Source organism: Glarea lozoyensis (genome assembly GCF_000409485.1).
Source record: "Glarea lozoyensis ATCC 20868 chromosome Unknown GLAREA2, whole genome shotgun sequence".
In the NCBI taxonomy this organism is placed as follows: domain Eukaryota; kingdom Fungi; phylum Ascomycota; class Leotiomycetes; order Helotiales; family Helotiaceae; genus Glarea; species Glarea lozoyensis.
In genome coordinates, this window is record NW_007360994.1 from 1,983,964 (window position 1) to 1,999,880 (window position 15,917).

A 15,917-nucleotide genomic window follows, 5' to 3' on the forward strand; every position below is an offset into this window, starting at 1 on the left:
CTTACAATGAGAAAGCCAACAAAACAACAAACAGCAACCAACGTATTTCCCCAACAAACTTGAAAGATAGATAAGCTCACAAGCTTCAATTCAAAGGCAAATACTCTCCCCACAAAAGTAAAATACCAAGCTCTTTCAGCGGGGCCAACGGTGATTATCAACTGGAAAAGTCGTGTTCTCCTTGCTCAGCCCCGTTGCTCGACCAACACGAAGCCTTGATTGCGTCGGCGTGCAGCCACTCGCTCGAATTCAAGTCTGGAACTCTGAACATCTCTAAATCCTCACAACCAAGCAAAAACGCCATCGATTAATATTCACAAGAAGCTGCAGACACTCTATCTTGCACCACATGCGAACCGGCCAACCTCTCATCCGTCCGCGATCCTGCACCCGTATTGCGCAGAGTCCTGCCCTCCTGCCTCCCCTTTTCATCCGTTAACCTCCACGACACGAATAACGAATTCTTATTCACGAATCGAATTGCTGTTTGAATTACTGGGAGTTGATATCATTCGAGCGCGAATATTCTCCAACCGTTTCGCTTTGCGTACCGCCGATCCAAACATCTTGACGTGCGCTGCAGCGTCTCCAGCACCAACTGTTTCGAATTGCAGAGACCGGGTCTGCCACCGTTCTGTAACAGGGAAGCCTTTCAGGCCGATCGTTGTTGGTACAGGAATATCTGGGGCGATATCAATACTCTCTCCTGGTCAAAAAACAATCCGAAAATTCGATATACGCAATCAGCTTCTTTCTCGTCGTGCGATTCGATCAAGACGATACCAACAGGATTCCATATAACCTTACAAGTTGACCAACGTACAACCTCACGATACGACCACAACAATCCCACAATCGAACTCAAGTGCGTCCTGCGCTGTTGATCGGCTGCAACGAATTACGAATTTCTTCTCTTCGGCGCAGAGTCGCCTCACGTCGCAGTCATGGATGCACGAGCGCTCGCAGCCGCACACGAATTAATAGCCAGGCATGAAGAGCTGGTAGCCAGGAATGGGATAAGTGTTGGAGGAGAGGGTAACAGGTCGCCCGTGTTCAGAACAGTTGGAATCATACTCGCAATCGCATCTGGAGTTTTTATCGGAATATCCTTTGTGTTGAAGAAGGTAGGACTTCTCAAGGCCAACGACAAATACCAGGAAGTTGCAGGTGAGGGATATGGATATCTTAAAAATGCGTATTGGTGGACGGGAATGACATTGATGATCATTGGAGAAATCTGCAATTTTGTGGCTTATGCCTTTGTCGATGCCATTCTGGTCACTCCGATGGGCGCTTTATCTGTGGTCATTACAGCAGTTCTTTCGGCGATCTTTCTCAAGGAACGACTGAGTATGGTCGGAAAAGTTGGCTGCTTTCTTGCGATTGTAGGATCCGTCATTATTGTGCTCAACGCGCCCAAGTCATCCTCGGCGGCTACGATCCAGGACATGCAGCACTTTGTCATCTCCCCAGGATTTCTGAGTTATGCAGGTGTAGTTATTGCCGGTTGTACGTTTACCATATTTTGGGTCGCTCCAAGATATGGCAAGAAGTCTATGTTGGTATACATATCCGTTTGCAGTCTTATAGGAGGTCTCAGTGTCGTGGCTACCCAAGGTCTTGGTGCTGCGATTGTTTCACAAATCGGAGGAACGAAGCAATACGATCAATGGTTCTTATACGTTCTGTTTGTTTTTGTCGTTTGCACTCTTTTGGTGGAAATTGTATACCTCAATGTTAGTCGAACCATCCCTTGTAACCTAGAACTTGCTAATAATCTTGCAGAAAGCTCTAAACCTTTTCAACGCTGCATTGGTTACTCCAACATATTACGTCTTTTTCACCAGTTCTACCATTATTACTTCTGCTATACTGTTTAGAGGTTTCAAGGGAACAGTCACTTCCATCGTTACTATGGTTCTTGGGTTCTTAACTATTTGTGCTGGAGTGGTACTTCTTCAGCTTTCTAAATCTGCCAAAGACGTCCCGGATACTGCTGTATTTGCTGGGAACTTGGATCAAGTTCGAACCATTGCAGAGCAAGAGCAGCCGGAAACAGAACCCAAAGCTGATGCTATACGTGGTGCTGCCGCTATTGTTAGAAGATTTTCTACTGCTAGAACTAAGATGGAGTTGCAAGAAGCAAAACGATTACACGAAGAGAAAACTGCTCATGACCTGGATCCGATTGGCGAGGACGGTCAAGCTCAATGGGAATTTGATGGCCTTCGAAGGAGGAGGACAACGTTTGGTACGATGCCAGGTAGTTTGAGATCACGTGGAACATCAACGCCGTTCCCAGCATTTACTGAGCCTCCGATGCCAAACACACCGGCGCCTACATCAACGCCTGTTAATCCACAATACACACCAAAACACCCACCTTTAGGGATGTCAAGATTTCCAGATTCTGATGATGAGGAAGAAGACAGGCCTATCACCAGAGGCTCGTCAGTGTTTGGGCGTGCCATGTCAGTCATGGTACCAGGTAGAGGTCGTTCGGTGCTAGGGAGTAATGTTTCTAACGCGCAGAGTCCGATGCACCCTGTACCATTGACCACAATTTCCATACCATCATATAAAGGAGATGACCCATCAAGTGCATCTCACGCCTACTACGGCCACGATACAGCATACAAAGGTGCTGGAGGAGAAAGACATGTTACGATAGTTGACGATCCAGTGCGCACAGGTAGCCGAGGAAGCAGTTTACATCCAGCGCCAACACCGCCGCCACACTCAGCGAGGAGGCAGTTCTCATTCCAGCATATGTTTAGAAGAGGCCAAACAGATTCCCAGCCTCATGGAGACGAACCAGCTCCACCAAGTCGCTCACCAATGATCCGAAAAGGAATGGGCCAGAGAAAAACCAGCGTAGGATCCCACACAAAAGGAGCCACGGAAGAAGAAAGACTCGGGTTAGTGAAAGGCGATACGCGCACGGATCCTCCCCTCCCACCGTACGTCGAGGGCGGCGAAACGTCCGAAGAAGACTGGTCCAATGAATCTAAACAATCTGATAGTCTAGCTCCACACGATCCAAGAGATCTGAACCCAACGTACCGACGTGAGGGCCGCGAGCCCGAGAAACAGATCGAGGCGGGCCCCAGGGAGAGCTCGGAGGATTATTATCGAAAGCAGAAGAGGAGGTGGGAAGGGAAGGATGGGGATTTGGAGAGGGGGGAGAGTGAGAGTCCGCCGAGGAGGAAGAGGGGGGATGATAAGGGTGCGTTTATTTGATGAACGTGGTGGATGGGTACGTACCTAGGTGTGAACACGTATATGCGATTCATGAGCGAATGATTTTAGTGCTTTTGGGTATTGTGATGATGGGCATTGCATTGCGGGCGTGTGCTTTTTGGGTTTTCACTGTTGTTGATTGAATGAATGATGGATGGCGGACTTGTATTATAGGCACATATGGATTGGGCCCGCCGTATATACGTGGGTCTGTGGTTTGGGTATGGAAGATATGGTAATGGAATGGAATGATGAGAGGGGGGAGGCGGGGAGAGGTGGTGGATATATATTAGGTAGAGAATTGATGGTTGAATAACATCTATGTCTTTGATCCCTGTGTGGTTTTCAATGCTGTTTACCTAACTTTGTGGGTTATATTCCCATGGGCTTGTATAGTTAGTGCTGACTTTTATGTTTATGGTTGATTATTCCTCGCTTGTTTTTCGGTATCCGTTTTGTTTTCGTCTATCCAGCACCTGACATGTTTTGTCCCAGAGAGGGAGACAGAGCTTGAAGTCGTAAGTTTTTCGTAGGGCTGAATCTATACCACCAGGCAGCGCAGGGCTGAAGTCTAGGCCAGATGATTTGGGATTGACTCACTTCCACCCCGTCTTCCGGGTCAGCTTATGTCAGTCATCTCAGCTCTCTACTGCTTTAGTCACCGTTCGTCGTCGCGACTCTCGGGAGCAATAAAATACTTTTTGTATCTCGTTTCCTTGAAATGTTCTTGCGAGTCCTTCGTATTGATTCCGTTGATATAATATCGTCACAACATCGCTTGTACTTCAAAATCTTCTCCCTCTCACACCTATAACCCTCGTCCTACTCCCCTAAAATTCTACACTCCTGGACCTTCAACCTGCCTCATCCATATTGTTCTTTAAAAGAAATGCTCAAACATCTCATCCAAAAACTCCTCCCCCCCACCATCTTCGCCGGCGCGTTTTTATGTGCGAGTGTGGGGTTGAATCTGGATGTTATTGGTGATAAACCGGGGTCGAGGGTCGTGGAGGGGGTGGTGGAGTGGTTTGTTGGGAAATCATAGTCCATGAACATAGAAGACACAGTCATACTTTTGAGTAGAAGGGATGGTGGGAGTGTGAGTAAACCTAGACGATACGGAATTTGCAACTGAGATGCGGTAGTAGAAAAAGCGAATTGATTCTTACGCGAGGATTGGGAGATTTTAAATGGGGTGTAAGATTTTATGAGGGTTGGGATTGTGAAGGATGTGTTGGGATAGAGGGGATATACAAGGGAATCTCTGAGAATGTCGAGAGTTGAGAAAGAGAAAGAGGATATGGGGTGACACTCATGATTGACCAGAAGAAGGGAGGTTTTAGGAAAGATGAGAGGGATGAATTAGATGATATCGGGTACCACTCATGTTTTTTCAAGATGGAGATAATCACTTGTATGTGTGTATAGCTGCTAGGACATTCAAATGTAATACTGGGTGGTTTCTACTTAATGTTACTACCACATCATTCGCCTGTGGGAAATTTGACTTGATCGTATTTTATCTACTTGTATTGTTGACATTCGCTGATGCTTAACAACTGAAAATCTTGAGAAAGCGTAATTGATCATGTTCGTTATAATCCATTTAAATGCGACGTGAGTCATAATCATTCTATCCCGTCTATGCAAACCTTGAAACCCATCCAACGCCCGTTTATGCACCCAATACCCAAATATGCCACCTATCCAATATCCCATAAACCACCTAACGACTCAAATCTAAACTTCAATCCTCCTCCCCTCCTTCTCCTCCATCCCCCTCTCCAACCCACTCTCCACCTCCGCCCTCCTATTCAAAAAACTCAAATAAGTCTGCCACCCAATCGCAATAACCCCCGCAAAAACACTTCTATACTGCGCATCTATAAATGTAAAACTGAACGCGGTCACCGCGGGCCACAATTTACAACTATTCAGCATGCTAGTCGGGACCGTTCTTTTTATGCGTTCCCAAACCTCTGGGAGGGCGTCGCCCGAGAGGAGGGATTGCATGCCGAAGAAATACGTGTTGAAGAGGGGCGTGAAGCAGATTTGGTTGACGGTGACTTTGGTGAGGAGGGAGAGGAGACGGGAGGGGTAGTTGAAGTGGGTGTTGAGGAACATGAACCTAAAATACTATATTAGCTTTCAACCCCAAAACCCTGTACTAGAAAAGAGAGGTTATATACCATTTATAACTCGGAATCGAACTCCCCGCACTAATAACAAACGCCCGCAACGTCCTCTTCCCATCATATTCATCCCCATTCATCTTCTGCGCCGACAGATCCCCAAGAAAATAAATCACCAGCGAACTTATAAACTGCGTCCTATACGGCCACTTCCTCTGACTCCTTCCATACGCTTGGAAACCTCGGGATAGCGGGCCCAGACGCTGCCATATGGGGATCGTGGGCACAGTGTTGGGGACTGGGATGGAGGTGCTGTCGTCGGGTTTGCTGGTGTTCGAGACGTAGCGTTTGGAGGGGAGCGAAGGGGGTTTGCGGAGGCGGAGGAGGATGGCTGGTTTGAGGACAGCCATGGTGAGGGATTGTTAGGGGGGATGCATTGTTGGAGTGGAGGGAAACGAGGTGTTTATGTTGGATGAGCGTTGAATGAAAGGTTTATTTTTCGGGGCTTACGTGGGGATCCGGTGACGGGTAAGGCTGCTTTAGCGTGTGGTGGATGAGACCAGAGGTCTTGCGACATCGAAGAGTGGGGTTGAGGCTGGGTTGTGATTGGTTAGGTTGGCTTTATATCAGCTGAGGTGATTAAAGAGTTATTGTGATTCCAAACATAAATGCAGGCATCCATATGAAGAGCTTTAATTTTGAAGAAACACTTGCAGAATACCGATAATATTCGTAACTTTACCTTGAAGTTAATTAATAGTAGCAAAAAAAAAAAACTATCTAGCTATAGTTAAACTCAAGCTATAAGTTAAAATAACTAAATATACACATATGTGTATTTGAATTGTTAAAAGGACGCATAAATGAAAAAATCTGAAAAATATAAATTAAGCTCTAGACAGAGACATAGTAGTAAATTTAAAGTCTAGAAATGTATTTTGTAGTTCTAGCAGTATCAAAAGAAGACTTTTGAATTCTCTTCTTATATCCTTCAAATTACTATCACTATGGATCACCCCTGAATGTACCAACTCTTAAACTCCCTTGAAATGCCCATAACACCGATGCCTATATACACCCACCCAATGCACACCCCGCCCAAATCATTCCTCAGCCCTCCTCCTTTGCCCATCACCCCCATATGTAAACGGATTCCGACACAATGGACAAGTACTCTGATTACTAGTCTGAAACCATTTATACAAACACCCGGCATGGAACAGATTCTTGCAAGTGCCACATCGTTTATCCGGCATGCGTTTATCAGTTGCGATGATAGAGTAGCAGATTGCACATTCAGTTTTGCCGGCCATGGCAGCACCGACATTGTCGCGGAAGAGGATTAGGCCGTCGACGATAGTCTGGTAAAATGTTAGCTAGAAATGTTGGGAATGAATAAGAAAGTGGGTAGTGTATAGACGTACATTAAGACGCATAACACCCTGCGCAATAACCTGCCACGCTCTCCAAGTCTTCTCGTTAACCGCCACGCGATTCACGCCCCTGACCTCGACACCCTGCAATGGATACTCGGTTGGTAGGCTAACCACAATTTGCATCATCGTCTCATCAATCTCCACGCCTGCCAGTATATCGGCTGAGTTCTTAGAGGTCTTGACAATCAATTCTTTCTTGTCATCAGTGGTATCTTGTTCGGATGCCCATTTGGTTACGTCGTCTTTGACCTCTTGAATCAATATTGGTGAAAATACTTTGTCCGTCAATTTGGATGCTGCAAGTTTGATTTGCTTGGATTTGCAATCGAGCCACCAGTTGCGGGTCAGGTTGGGGGTGTATTTCAAACAGAGGTAGTAAAGATTTACCAGAAGCCAAGACATGTCGCGCTTGGGAGATTCGGAATCGAATGCGGTCCAAATTTCATAACGGCTGATCATTGATGGTTCAAACTTGCTCAGGTCACCGGAAATGCCATTGTATGTACTCAGCAAATCGAAGAGAAGGGTGAGAAGTGGGTCGATGTAGTTTTCTGACTTTAGAAGCTCGCTGTAATCGGTCCGAACTTTGAGGGAAGCATTGGCGTACGATTCGTATACTAGATGCCACGACAATAAGTAACCTCTGATTGTTAGGGGAAATTCGTCAAGTTGTTCGTCAGAGAAGTTCTCGATTGATGGCGGATCAAGTAAGAGTGAGAGGAGCTCGTCGGGAAGTCGTGCAACTAGATTTATGTCAATGGCTAAAGCATAAATAAACACAGGATTGGTTTACCTTTTCCTTCTAGCAGCACATTTACGGATATCTGCTGTTGAATCTGTGGTAAAGCCCTTTGTAGAAGATCGTACGCGGCGGACTGCAAATTTTTGTTTTCAGAAGCAAGCAACGGGTAAAGTTCGTCGGCATCTTCAACTTTCTCAGCTGAAACATAGCGCAATTGCCTCAAGAGAAGAGTGTCCACAAATTCCGAGGGTTGATGTTCCTTTTCCCTTCCCAACTTGAGCAAACGAACAAGTGCGTTAGATATGGGCTGGGCCTGTTTAGCCAAGGCCTCCTCTAGATCATCATTGGCATCTTCCATTTTCCGCAAGATCGAATAAAGCTTGAGTGACATTCCAATCATTGGAAGATCTTCATCGGACAGGTTTCCAATTTCGCTAGATTCCCATATCGAAGTGCAGAGGGAAAGAGCAGATTCCCAATATGTGCCGTAAACGTCTTTGATTGCGGGTAACAGAATTTGCAATGCTCTACAGGCTTCCGCTGCAACATATCTATTCGTGGTAGCGAGATCGGGAGACCAAGATGAGATCTGCTTGACCGCAAATATCAAGCGATTTGACGCGACGGGAATTTCATCCTCTTGATAAACCGCTAATGCAGCATTCAACTTGACAAGAGCAATAAAAGTTTTCTCTGCGGTAGCAGAAGCTCCAGCAATGTCGCTAACAAGACGGTTGCAATAGGTATTGATGAGCTTGCTACTTGACCCGTCCGTCTCCATTCCGGTGAGTAGTGCAACCGCACCAAACGTATTCGTTGACGAAGAATTGAAAATATTCAAACTTGATAGCCAGGCCTCGCCACTGACAACATCCCAGCCATGAATACTCACCAAATTCGATACCAAATGGCTCAAAGCTTTCGTAGCGTAGTATTGTCCTGGTCCGTTATTCGCGTGTTGTAAAAACACATTGATGAGACCGCGAATGACCCTGACCGAGTGATTGTCGTTGGTTTCGTTAGAGCTGCTTTCCCATCCCTTGGCATTATCTAGAAGCGGCGTCAAGTAAGATTTAGACGCGAACAAACGCAGCTCATCTATCTCATCTTCGACAATACCAAAAGCCCAGTCGGGGGTTTCGCCAGCGGCCAATAGGTCAAGCTCGTCGCTAACGACCTCAACAGTTAATAGCAAAGCATGAAGTAAGCTAAGTAGTTCCTCAGTGGGCACACGAGCCATCAGTTTAATATCCTCGATGAAGTGAGATGTGTACAATGCCATTCGAACGGAAATCGCAAACGATGTATCGACCACCGAGGTTCTGGGACTCTTGACCGATGATTGCAAATTGCCTAAAAGCACCGCGCCATTAAAAGGTCTCATGACACCCAAGGCGGGATTCGGAGCTCTAGCTAATACAGGTGTCAAACAAGCAGACCACTTCTCCGCATTTGGGAAAAGAGAAGTAGCAGGGAAGCTACTTTTATGTTTGGTTTTGAAGGCTTCTGCTTGTTGGATAAGCGTCTCAATACTATCATATGAATTAGCAAATAAAAGGAGGCCCGGATGCACATTTGACGGACTTACCGTAAGATACGCTGGTTTGTTGGCTCCAGCTCCAAATTCCATCGCAGTAATTCAAGAGTGGCGCCATGGTTGTTTTCCTCTACCTGCTCAGATGTTGTTTCAATCGCGTGCTTCAGAACCTGTGCCCTAGACGCAAGAGACTTGTCGGACAATTCGGTAACCTCAAGAAGTATAGCGGTAAGTTCCATTTGATTCTCTTTACTTTGACTTAAAAGGGCCGGCCGATGGCGGATAATGAACTCTAGTGCTGTGAATGCTCGCTCTGAGGTAGTTGTCTCGGACCTGGAAAGGTTGGTATCTTGTCTTTTTGGACTCAAGTGGCGCACTATCTGCTGCACAAGACGCTCGGAGGAAGCAGATGCGTATGAATCGCTCACAACTGCAGTCTCGAATAAGGAATTAGCTCCGCTATCACCCTCCAAACCTCTCATGTTAGCCGCAAGAAGAAATTCTTGCAGTTCTTTGGTTGACTGCGCCAGACTCGAAACAGACTCATCAGCGAGAATGGCCTGAAGTGGTGTCCAAATCCGAGTTGTGTTGGAGGAGGAACAGAGTTGCTTGACAGCAGACAGCCAAATATTCTCAAAAGATCCCTTCCAACTTTGGAATGACCGAAGGATAAACAGCGTCGATATGAGATAACGCGAAGACGAAGATTGAATATATGCTGACTGTGGAAGATTGGTTTCGAGCAAGCCTGTCACAGAATCTAAGACATCTGAGGAGTCGCTAACAGCACTCGGTGTCAGTCTCAAAGCAATCTCCACGATTGCGGCAGCAGAGTACGACTTGCCCTCCGTAGCAACCACTGTCTTGACTGCTGAGGTAATTATGCCTGCGCATGAAGATAAAATAGGTTTTTCTGAAGCTTCTGCCATCTTTGCTTGAAAAACTTCAGCGAGTAATGAAAACCATCGATGGGCCTCGGCGATCACTTTTTTCTGGCCCATTTTGTATTCCTCTGTTTCTTCGGGCTGAACATGAGCGGTGCTCAGAGTTCTGGCAATGAAGGCATTGGCATGCTTTTGCATGTATAGTGTAGGGCCATCTTGGGGTTTGATAGTTCCGTTCGTCGCCCATATACTGTATGCTTCTGCCAATGCACCAGTAGTTATAGGAATACGTTCCTGTTCCCCTTGGAAATACTTGTCAAATGTTGGGCACATGGCATCTCGGAAGAGCGATGCTTGAAATGTAGGATCGGGATTTGTTCTTAGCAACAGTTCTAAGGTTTTAAAGTAGCTTTTCCAAGCTGGGTCTGCATGTTGCCTTGGCTGGTCTCTGCTTTGGACAGCGTTCCTGAATTCTGTCAAAAATTCGAGGCAGGTTTCTTTGTCTGTAGGAAGGACTCCTTCAGGCAAGGATTTCAAAGTGACTTGCAGAGTCGGCCAGAAATCCGCAGGACCACCTTGGGAGCCCTTTTTGACAAAATCGCGAATCTTGGGAAAGGGGGTGCCCCGGCCAAAAGAGGTTGTCCAGACTTGAGGAAATTGTGCTGTCAATTTCTGTAAAGCATTTAAAAGTTGAAGCGAGGATGTTGATTGGGGGGACGAAAGGCCTTTTGATATGAATCCGCGGCTGATCGGCTCAAGAGAATTTTCAATGGCCTCTGGCTGCTTCTCTAAGCAAGTCACGAGCAAATGATACAGTTGTTTTCTGACAAAAGCATCGTCTGACGAAGCAAACGCCCACAGCTTCTTGTGGCGTAGAAAACTCTCGTATTTATCTTGATACTTCAAAATATCATCTTTTTGCAATTTAATGAGAAGGTTCGTGACAAGAGATATACCGGAGCAAATTACACGAAGGTACAATATTTGTGCGTCCTCGGGAGTGGTATTCCGCTCATCACTAAGGGTCTCTGGAGTTTCATCAATGGCCTCATTGGCGTAATCGAGAATTCGTTCTTGACAACGGGTCCAAAAAGCTGTTACCTTGCTGTCTTTATCGAGAAACGTTGAGAGTCCATTTTGAGCTGCGCGGGCGACAAACCCGTCTCTGTCGTAACACCCGGAAAGCCAGCTCGCAACTGTATCAGGAAGATTCCGTTCCATTCGTTTACGAGCCGATTGTAGAAGTCTGACCTGGATAGTATGAGCCTGTTCGCGGACTCGTCGATTGTTATTGACTGAAAGCCGTGGATAGAACTTGATCTAAAGCAAAGCTTAGCAATGTAATGTGTGGAGTCCAGGTGCTAATTTACCCATGCTTCTAATATAGGACCCTCAACCCCTCCTTCTGTGTTGGGATGTTGTGCGATATGTTCGTCAATGGTTTCCAGCGCCTTGATCTTGGTTGTGCCATCTGCTTTCAAGAGACTCTTGAATGCCACAACGATATTCGGATCCGTAATGGATGACAAGTCAGGCACCTCTGCCACATATGACAGGGTGCTTCGATTCGAGACACCTCCAAACCCGCCAAAAGGCTTCCCAGAAACCGCTCGACTGCTCGACGCCTGCGTTTTGAATTGTCTTTTGCTCATATCGACTGCTTAGGATTCGTAGGGATATCGTGTCCTGGTGAGGTATGCCGAGTCGTACGGTGCAGCGTGTGCGACTCGAATAGGTAGATTTCGTGGTCTTCGCAGAATAATCAAGGGAGGGTATCAATCGCGAACTTTTGTCTATGAATGGCAGAAATGGAGCAGGAAATATCTAGTGTAATGAGCTGTCGAAAGCAATGGGAATGGCGAATGATTCAGAAAAGCCGTCGCAGAGAAAATGAATAAAAGTATAAAGTGTGAGCGTCTAAAAAGGCCGGCCGCAAATACAACACGAAATTTCGCACCCTAAGTTAAAGACTTCCCCACCAAGCTCACCGGATGACGATATAGCATGGTGTTGACGAAAAAGCACTGGTGTCCCCACAACCGGTCTTCACCGCCTTCCTAAGGCAGAAACAAACGAGGCACCAAGGCAGAACGTTCAATTAGTGTACGTAGTGTCCTGCACGTGCCAGACCTTCGGGCCGCCACGGGGCAAGGGACCTGACAGCTCAGGGATCGGGTGGATATGGGCGCGTTTATCGTTCTTTACCCCGCAGCTTGTTGGAAGCTGGGGAAGCATGTGTACAACAGGAGCTTACCACTCCATCCCTCTTCTCTCCCCTCTTCCGTCTCCTTTGCGTTCCCTCTGAATTCTCCCTACTGTCCAATTGTTTTCGCAGGCTCTCCTAAAATTTGCATTCTACTTTATCATTCTCATCAGCTCATCCCTCAGATACTCAAAGTATACACCAAGGTTCGAAGGCAGCCCGGTCCAGATTCATGCGATATTCAACCCGGTGGTGAGATACTGCTGAAAGGCTTTGACCGGCTCAGAATCACCACAGCATCACCTTTTCGGGGGATTCACGTCTTTTGCATGCTTATCACAATATTCCACTATTATCCCTTATGAATAGCTCTTCATCTTCAACTTGAATGGGCAGTCCTCTCGGAACTTCGCATTGACCTTTCAACCACGGCCTGCCACAACTGGCAAACATTTCCTATCACGCGAATACAAGTTGCTGCGCTCCATTGAGAATAGTAAGACGAGTCTCCTAATCCTAATGCCCATCGAGCTGCCCTTGTGTCTGTTGATTCATGATTACTGACGGGCGTCATTAGTGCGTAGTTTGTGTTCGTAGCACCAAATCGAACTGACAAAATGCTTACCACGAATCTCCTGGCAAGCTCCCAGGTCGGGCTGCCTCGGGTTCCTGTCGCAGCTGCCACTTCCCGTTTACGATCAAGCAAAATAATACGACCAAGAGTTCGAAGTCAGCAATCACGAGCTTTCAAATTTGGCCCATGGTCGTCCTACCTGGACCCTACCTACCAAAAAGAGTTGAAGCATCGAAATCGACTGGCGGCACACAAATATATGGAAGCTTTGAATCGAAAGTTACTATGGGATGAAAGACGACTTCCAAATTATGGGAAGCACTTCGGGCTTAAAAGTTTCATGTGCAGTGCGTGGAATCATCGAAACCCGCAGCCTCATGCTAGATGGGCGAATCTCGACATCAACGGATTCGACGGTGAGCCCCCCAGCGCACCCGAACGAGGCATTGAAGATGTTGAGCAGAGCGCCCTTGACCATCTCCTAAATTCCAAGAATTTTCCAAACGCAGCAGATAATGATACGTTGAATTCTTCTAATTCTCGTCGACGAATCTACAATCTAAACCATGCAAGACAGGAAGTGACAAAATCCGATAGGTCCAAAACGAATACGCGGTTACGTGAAGAAAAAGGGATCACATCAGAAAACCAGGCATATGAAATAGATCCCATCACGAATCGAAGAGTGTACAAGAATTCCACAGCACATGAAACGGAAAATTTCCGCAAGTCAATCCATGTTCCAGTGAAGACATTCAAAGGCTATCGGTTCCATTTCCAAGACTTCAACCCTCCTTGGGATAATGCAACAAAACCAAGATTGGCCGCCGAGAAGTCTGCTCCTTCCAAGAATGCTCAGAACTCAAATGACTTCCGCTCAATCAATCTTGAATCACAGAACGCTCAGGTAAACAAAGCAAGAATTAGACCTACTCCTTCCACAAATCTAAGATCCAGCCAAAGAACCACAACAACTCAACTTAGCGATGATGGGTATGGAATCTATGACGCCAAAGTCTCCTACAACAAACCTTTTATGGCATATGAGCCCGATGGACAGATCGAACCTAATCTAAAATCCAGCCGAAAAGGCACAGCAACCGAGGTCAACGACGATGGGTATGGAATCTATGACGCCAAAGTTTCTTATAACGAACCTTTCATGGCGTATGAGCCTGACGGACAGGTCGAAACCCACGACAAGCCCGACAGGCCAAGATCCCATGATGAAGTCTCTAAGGTCACGCAAAAGATCAAACGGCCCTTCAATGGCAGGACGTCTTCTCCGAAAGCAGTTTTGGACCAGATGCTTTTCAAATTTGATAAAGAAGTTGCTCAGTCTGCCCAACCGCAAACCTCCGTTTCATCAAAATCGACAAGAGAAGCGAGCGATTATGGTTATGGTATCTATGATTCAAAGGTATCCTACGACCAGCCTTTCATGGCATATGAGCCTGATGGGCAGATGCCTCACGAGGAGATGCAGGACCCCGTCGAAAAATGTCTAAACGATTATGATTCCCGTCATCCATATGGAGCAGTATATCACAACGAACCTGATGGACAACCTTGTGAAAATATCAAAGATGCTATGGCAGCTTATGACAAGGAACATCCCTACGGTCCAGTTTATCATAACGAACCAGATGGTAATATTCAACCACGAGATCCTGTCGCTGAGGGCCTTCGCGATTATGACAGTCGAATTTCTTACAGCCCTCGACCTTCCGCTCAACAAACCAAATACCAAAAGCTGTTCCGCTATATTGAAGAACCGGAACCAGTCGCTCGCTCATCTTTAGAAGAAGCAAAGGCAGAGCCAAATGCAGCAGATATTCGGGAGATTTATCGACATCCCGGTTTCAAGGCTCGCAACCTTGATAAGAATTCGACTGGAAATTCCAACCGGAAGGGAAAAGTCTCCAGCAAAAGCTCAGATCCGGAAGGGAAACGAACACCATCCCCAGCACCTGAAAAGAAGTTGACTGGGAATTTTGTCCGGGACTTTCCGGAAGAATCTTCTGTCAGATGGGACAGTGGAATGTCTGGAACTGCATCTCTGCTTCCAGAAAAACTCAACTATGAGGGGATTGAAAGTGACAAAGCAAATGCTGACAAGCAAACCATTTCGGGGGGAGCTTCGCAAGAGCTGTTCTCAAGGATACCGAACACTCCTAGATTGGAAACATCGTTGGAACGTAATTCAACCACCAAATTAGCGGCTACGACCACTCGCAATCAAGAAAATCCAGATCTAAAATCTAGTATGCAAGGCGAAGGAGACTTGTCAACATCAATTTCCTCATGCCTCAAATCGGCGGCAGAGGCGGCATCAAGCAATCCGTCTCTGAAGGGAAACAAGGAGTCGATAGAACCCTCATCAATGAAGCCGTCTTCCAAAACAAATTCTGATGCAGCAGATAATACCGCTACCGCTCCTTCATCACCCCTTACCCAAGATGAGGTGCAAAGGACTTTGGAGGAAATATTTCACAAAGTATCATTTGAATACAAAGTGCTTGCCTATGATCCAGCAACCCAAATGGTTGCTGTTGGAGACACGACTTCAAAAGGGAATGTCATGTCGCAACCACTTAACATTGCTGAAGTTATTCCACGGCTTTCTCAGCCCGCCAGATTCTTTCCATACTTCGAGAAGCTCGCTATGGAGGGGTATGACATCGACTCCGGTTCTGGAGACGTTCTTATCTTCCGCAAAGTCCGCCCATCTATCATACCTCAGCGTGAGAAACATCTACTCAGGAATCCGATTGATGGCATGGGGCCTTTTCCTGCGACCGGCAATTTCGCTTCTCCCACTGGGTTTGTAAACTACGATTCCTATGACGGAGCAAGTGACAATAAGTGGAATGACGTCCAGAATGATCGTGTACAAGAACCTGTTAGTGGGAAGAAAAATTGGGAGGAGGAGGCATTTCAGGGCAAAAAGAAGAAGAGTAAGGGAAGGAAATTGCTGATTGGAGCTGCGTCGATTGGGGCTTGCACTTATGCTGTTGGGGTCGTTGCCGAATATTTTCGGAGTGGTGGGCTTAATGGAAGGGGACCGGTAGGCCTCTAGGTTGGTCTATTATCTTATGATATTCGAAGGCGATGAGCGAGAATACACGTGCTGGATATGTGGTGCGCATTTTGACATCACAGCAGTAGG

At 46.5% G+C, this 15,917-nt stretch overlaps 4 protein-coding genes across 4 annotated transcripts; 2 read left to right on the forward strand and 2 right to left on the reverse strand.

Moving 5' to 3' along the window:
• Positions 1–944: 944 nt before the first annotated feature.
• GLAREA_03978 (Multidrug resistance efflux transporter EmrE) lies at positions 945–3,240 on the forward strand (the record flags this gene model as incomplete). The annotated part of the gene is made up of 2 exons (XM_008084231.1): positions 945–1,736; positions 1,786–3,240. The coding sequence occupies 2 exons, from the start codon at positions 945–947 to the stop codon at positions 3,238–3,240; spliced, it is 2,247 nt and encodes a 748-aa protein (XP_008082422.1).
• A 1,740-nt stretch (positions 3,241–4,980) lies between these two features.
• Positions 4,981–5,782, reverse strand: GLAREA_03979 (uncharacterized protein; the record flags this gene model as incomplete). The annotated part of the gene is made up of 2 exons (XM_008084232.1): positions 4,981–5,368; positions 5,430–5,782. 2 exons carry the CDS (start codon positions 5,780–5,782, stop codon positions 4,981–4,983), a joined length of 741 nt encoding a protein of 246 aa, XP_008082423.1.
• A 693-nt stretch (positions 5,783–6,475) lies between these two features.
• On the reverse strand, positions 6,476–11,623 carry GLAREA_03980 (RING/U-box; the record flags this gene model as incomplete). Its single annotated transcript, XM_008084233.1, has 5 exons — positions 6,476–6,733; positions 6,797–7,551; positions 7,602–9,082; positions 9,139–11,291; positions 11,342–11,623. 5 exons carry the CDS (start codon positions 11,621–11,623, stop codon positions 6,476–6,478), a joined length of 4,929 nt encoding a protein of 1,642 aa, XP_008082424.1.
• A 1,168-nt stretch (positions 11,624–12,791) lies between these two features.
• On the forward strand, positions 12,792–15,827 carry GLAREA_03981 (uncharacterized protein; the record flags this gene model as incomplete). The annotated part of the gene is made up of 1 exon (XM_008084234.1): positions 12,792–15,827. One exon carries the CDS (start codon positions 12,792–12,794, stop codon positions 15,825–15,827), a length of 3,036 nt encoding a protein of 1,011 aa, XP_008082425.1.
• Between the last annotated feature and the right edge of the window lie 90 nt (positions 15,828–15,917).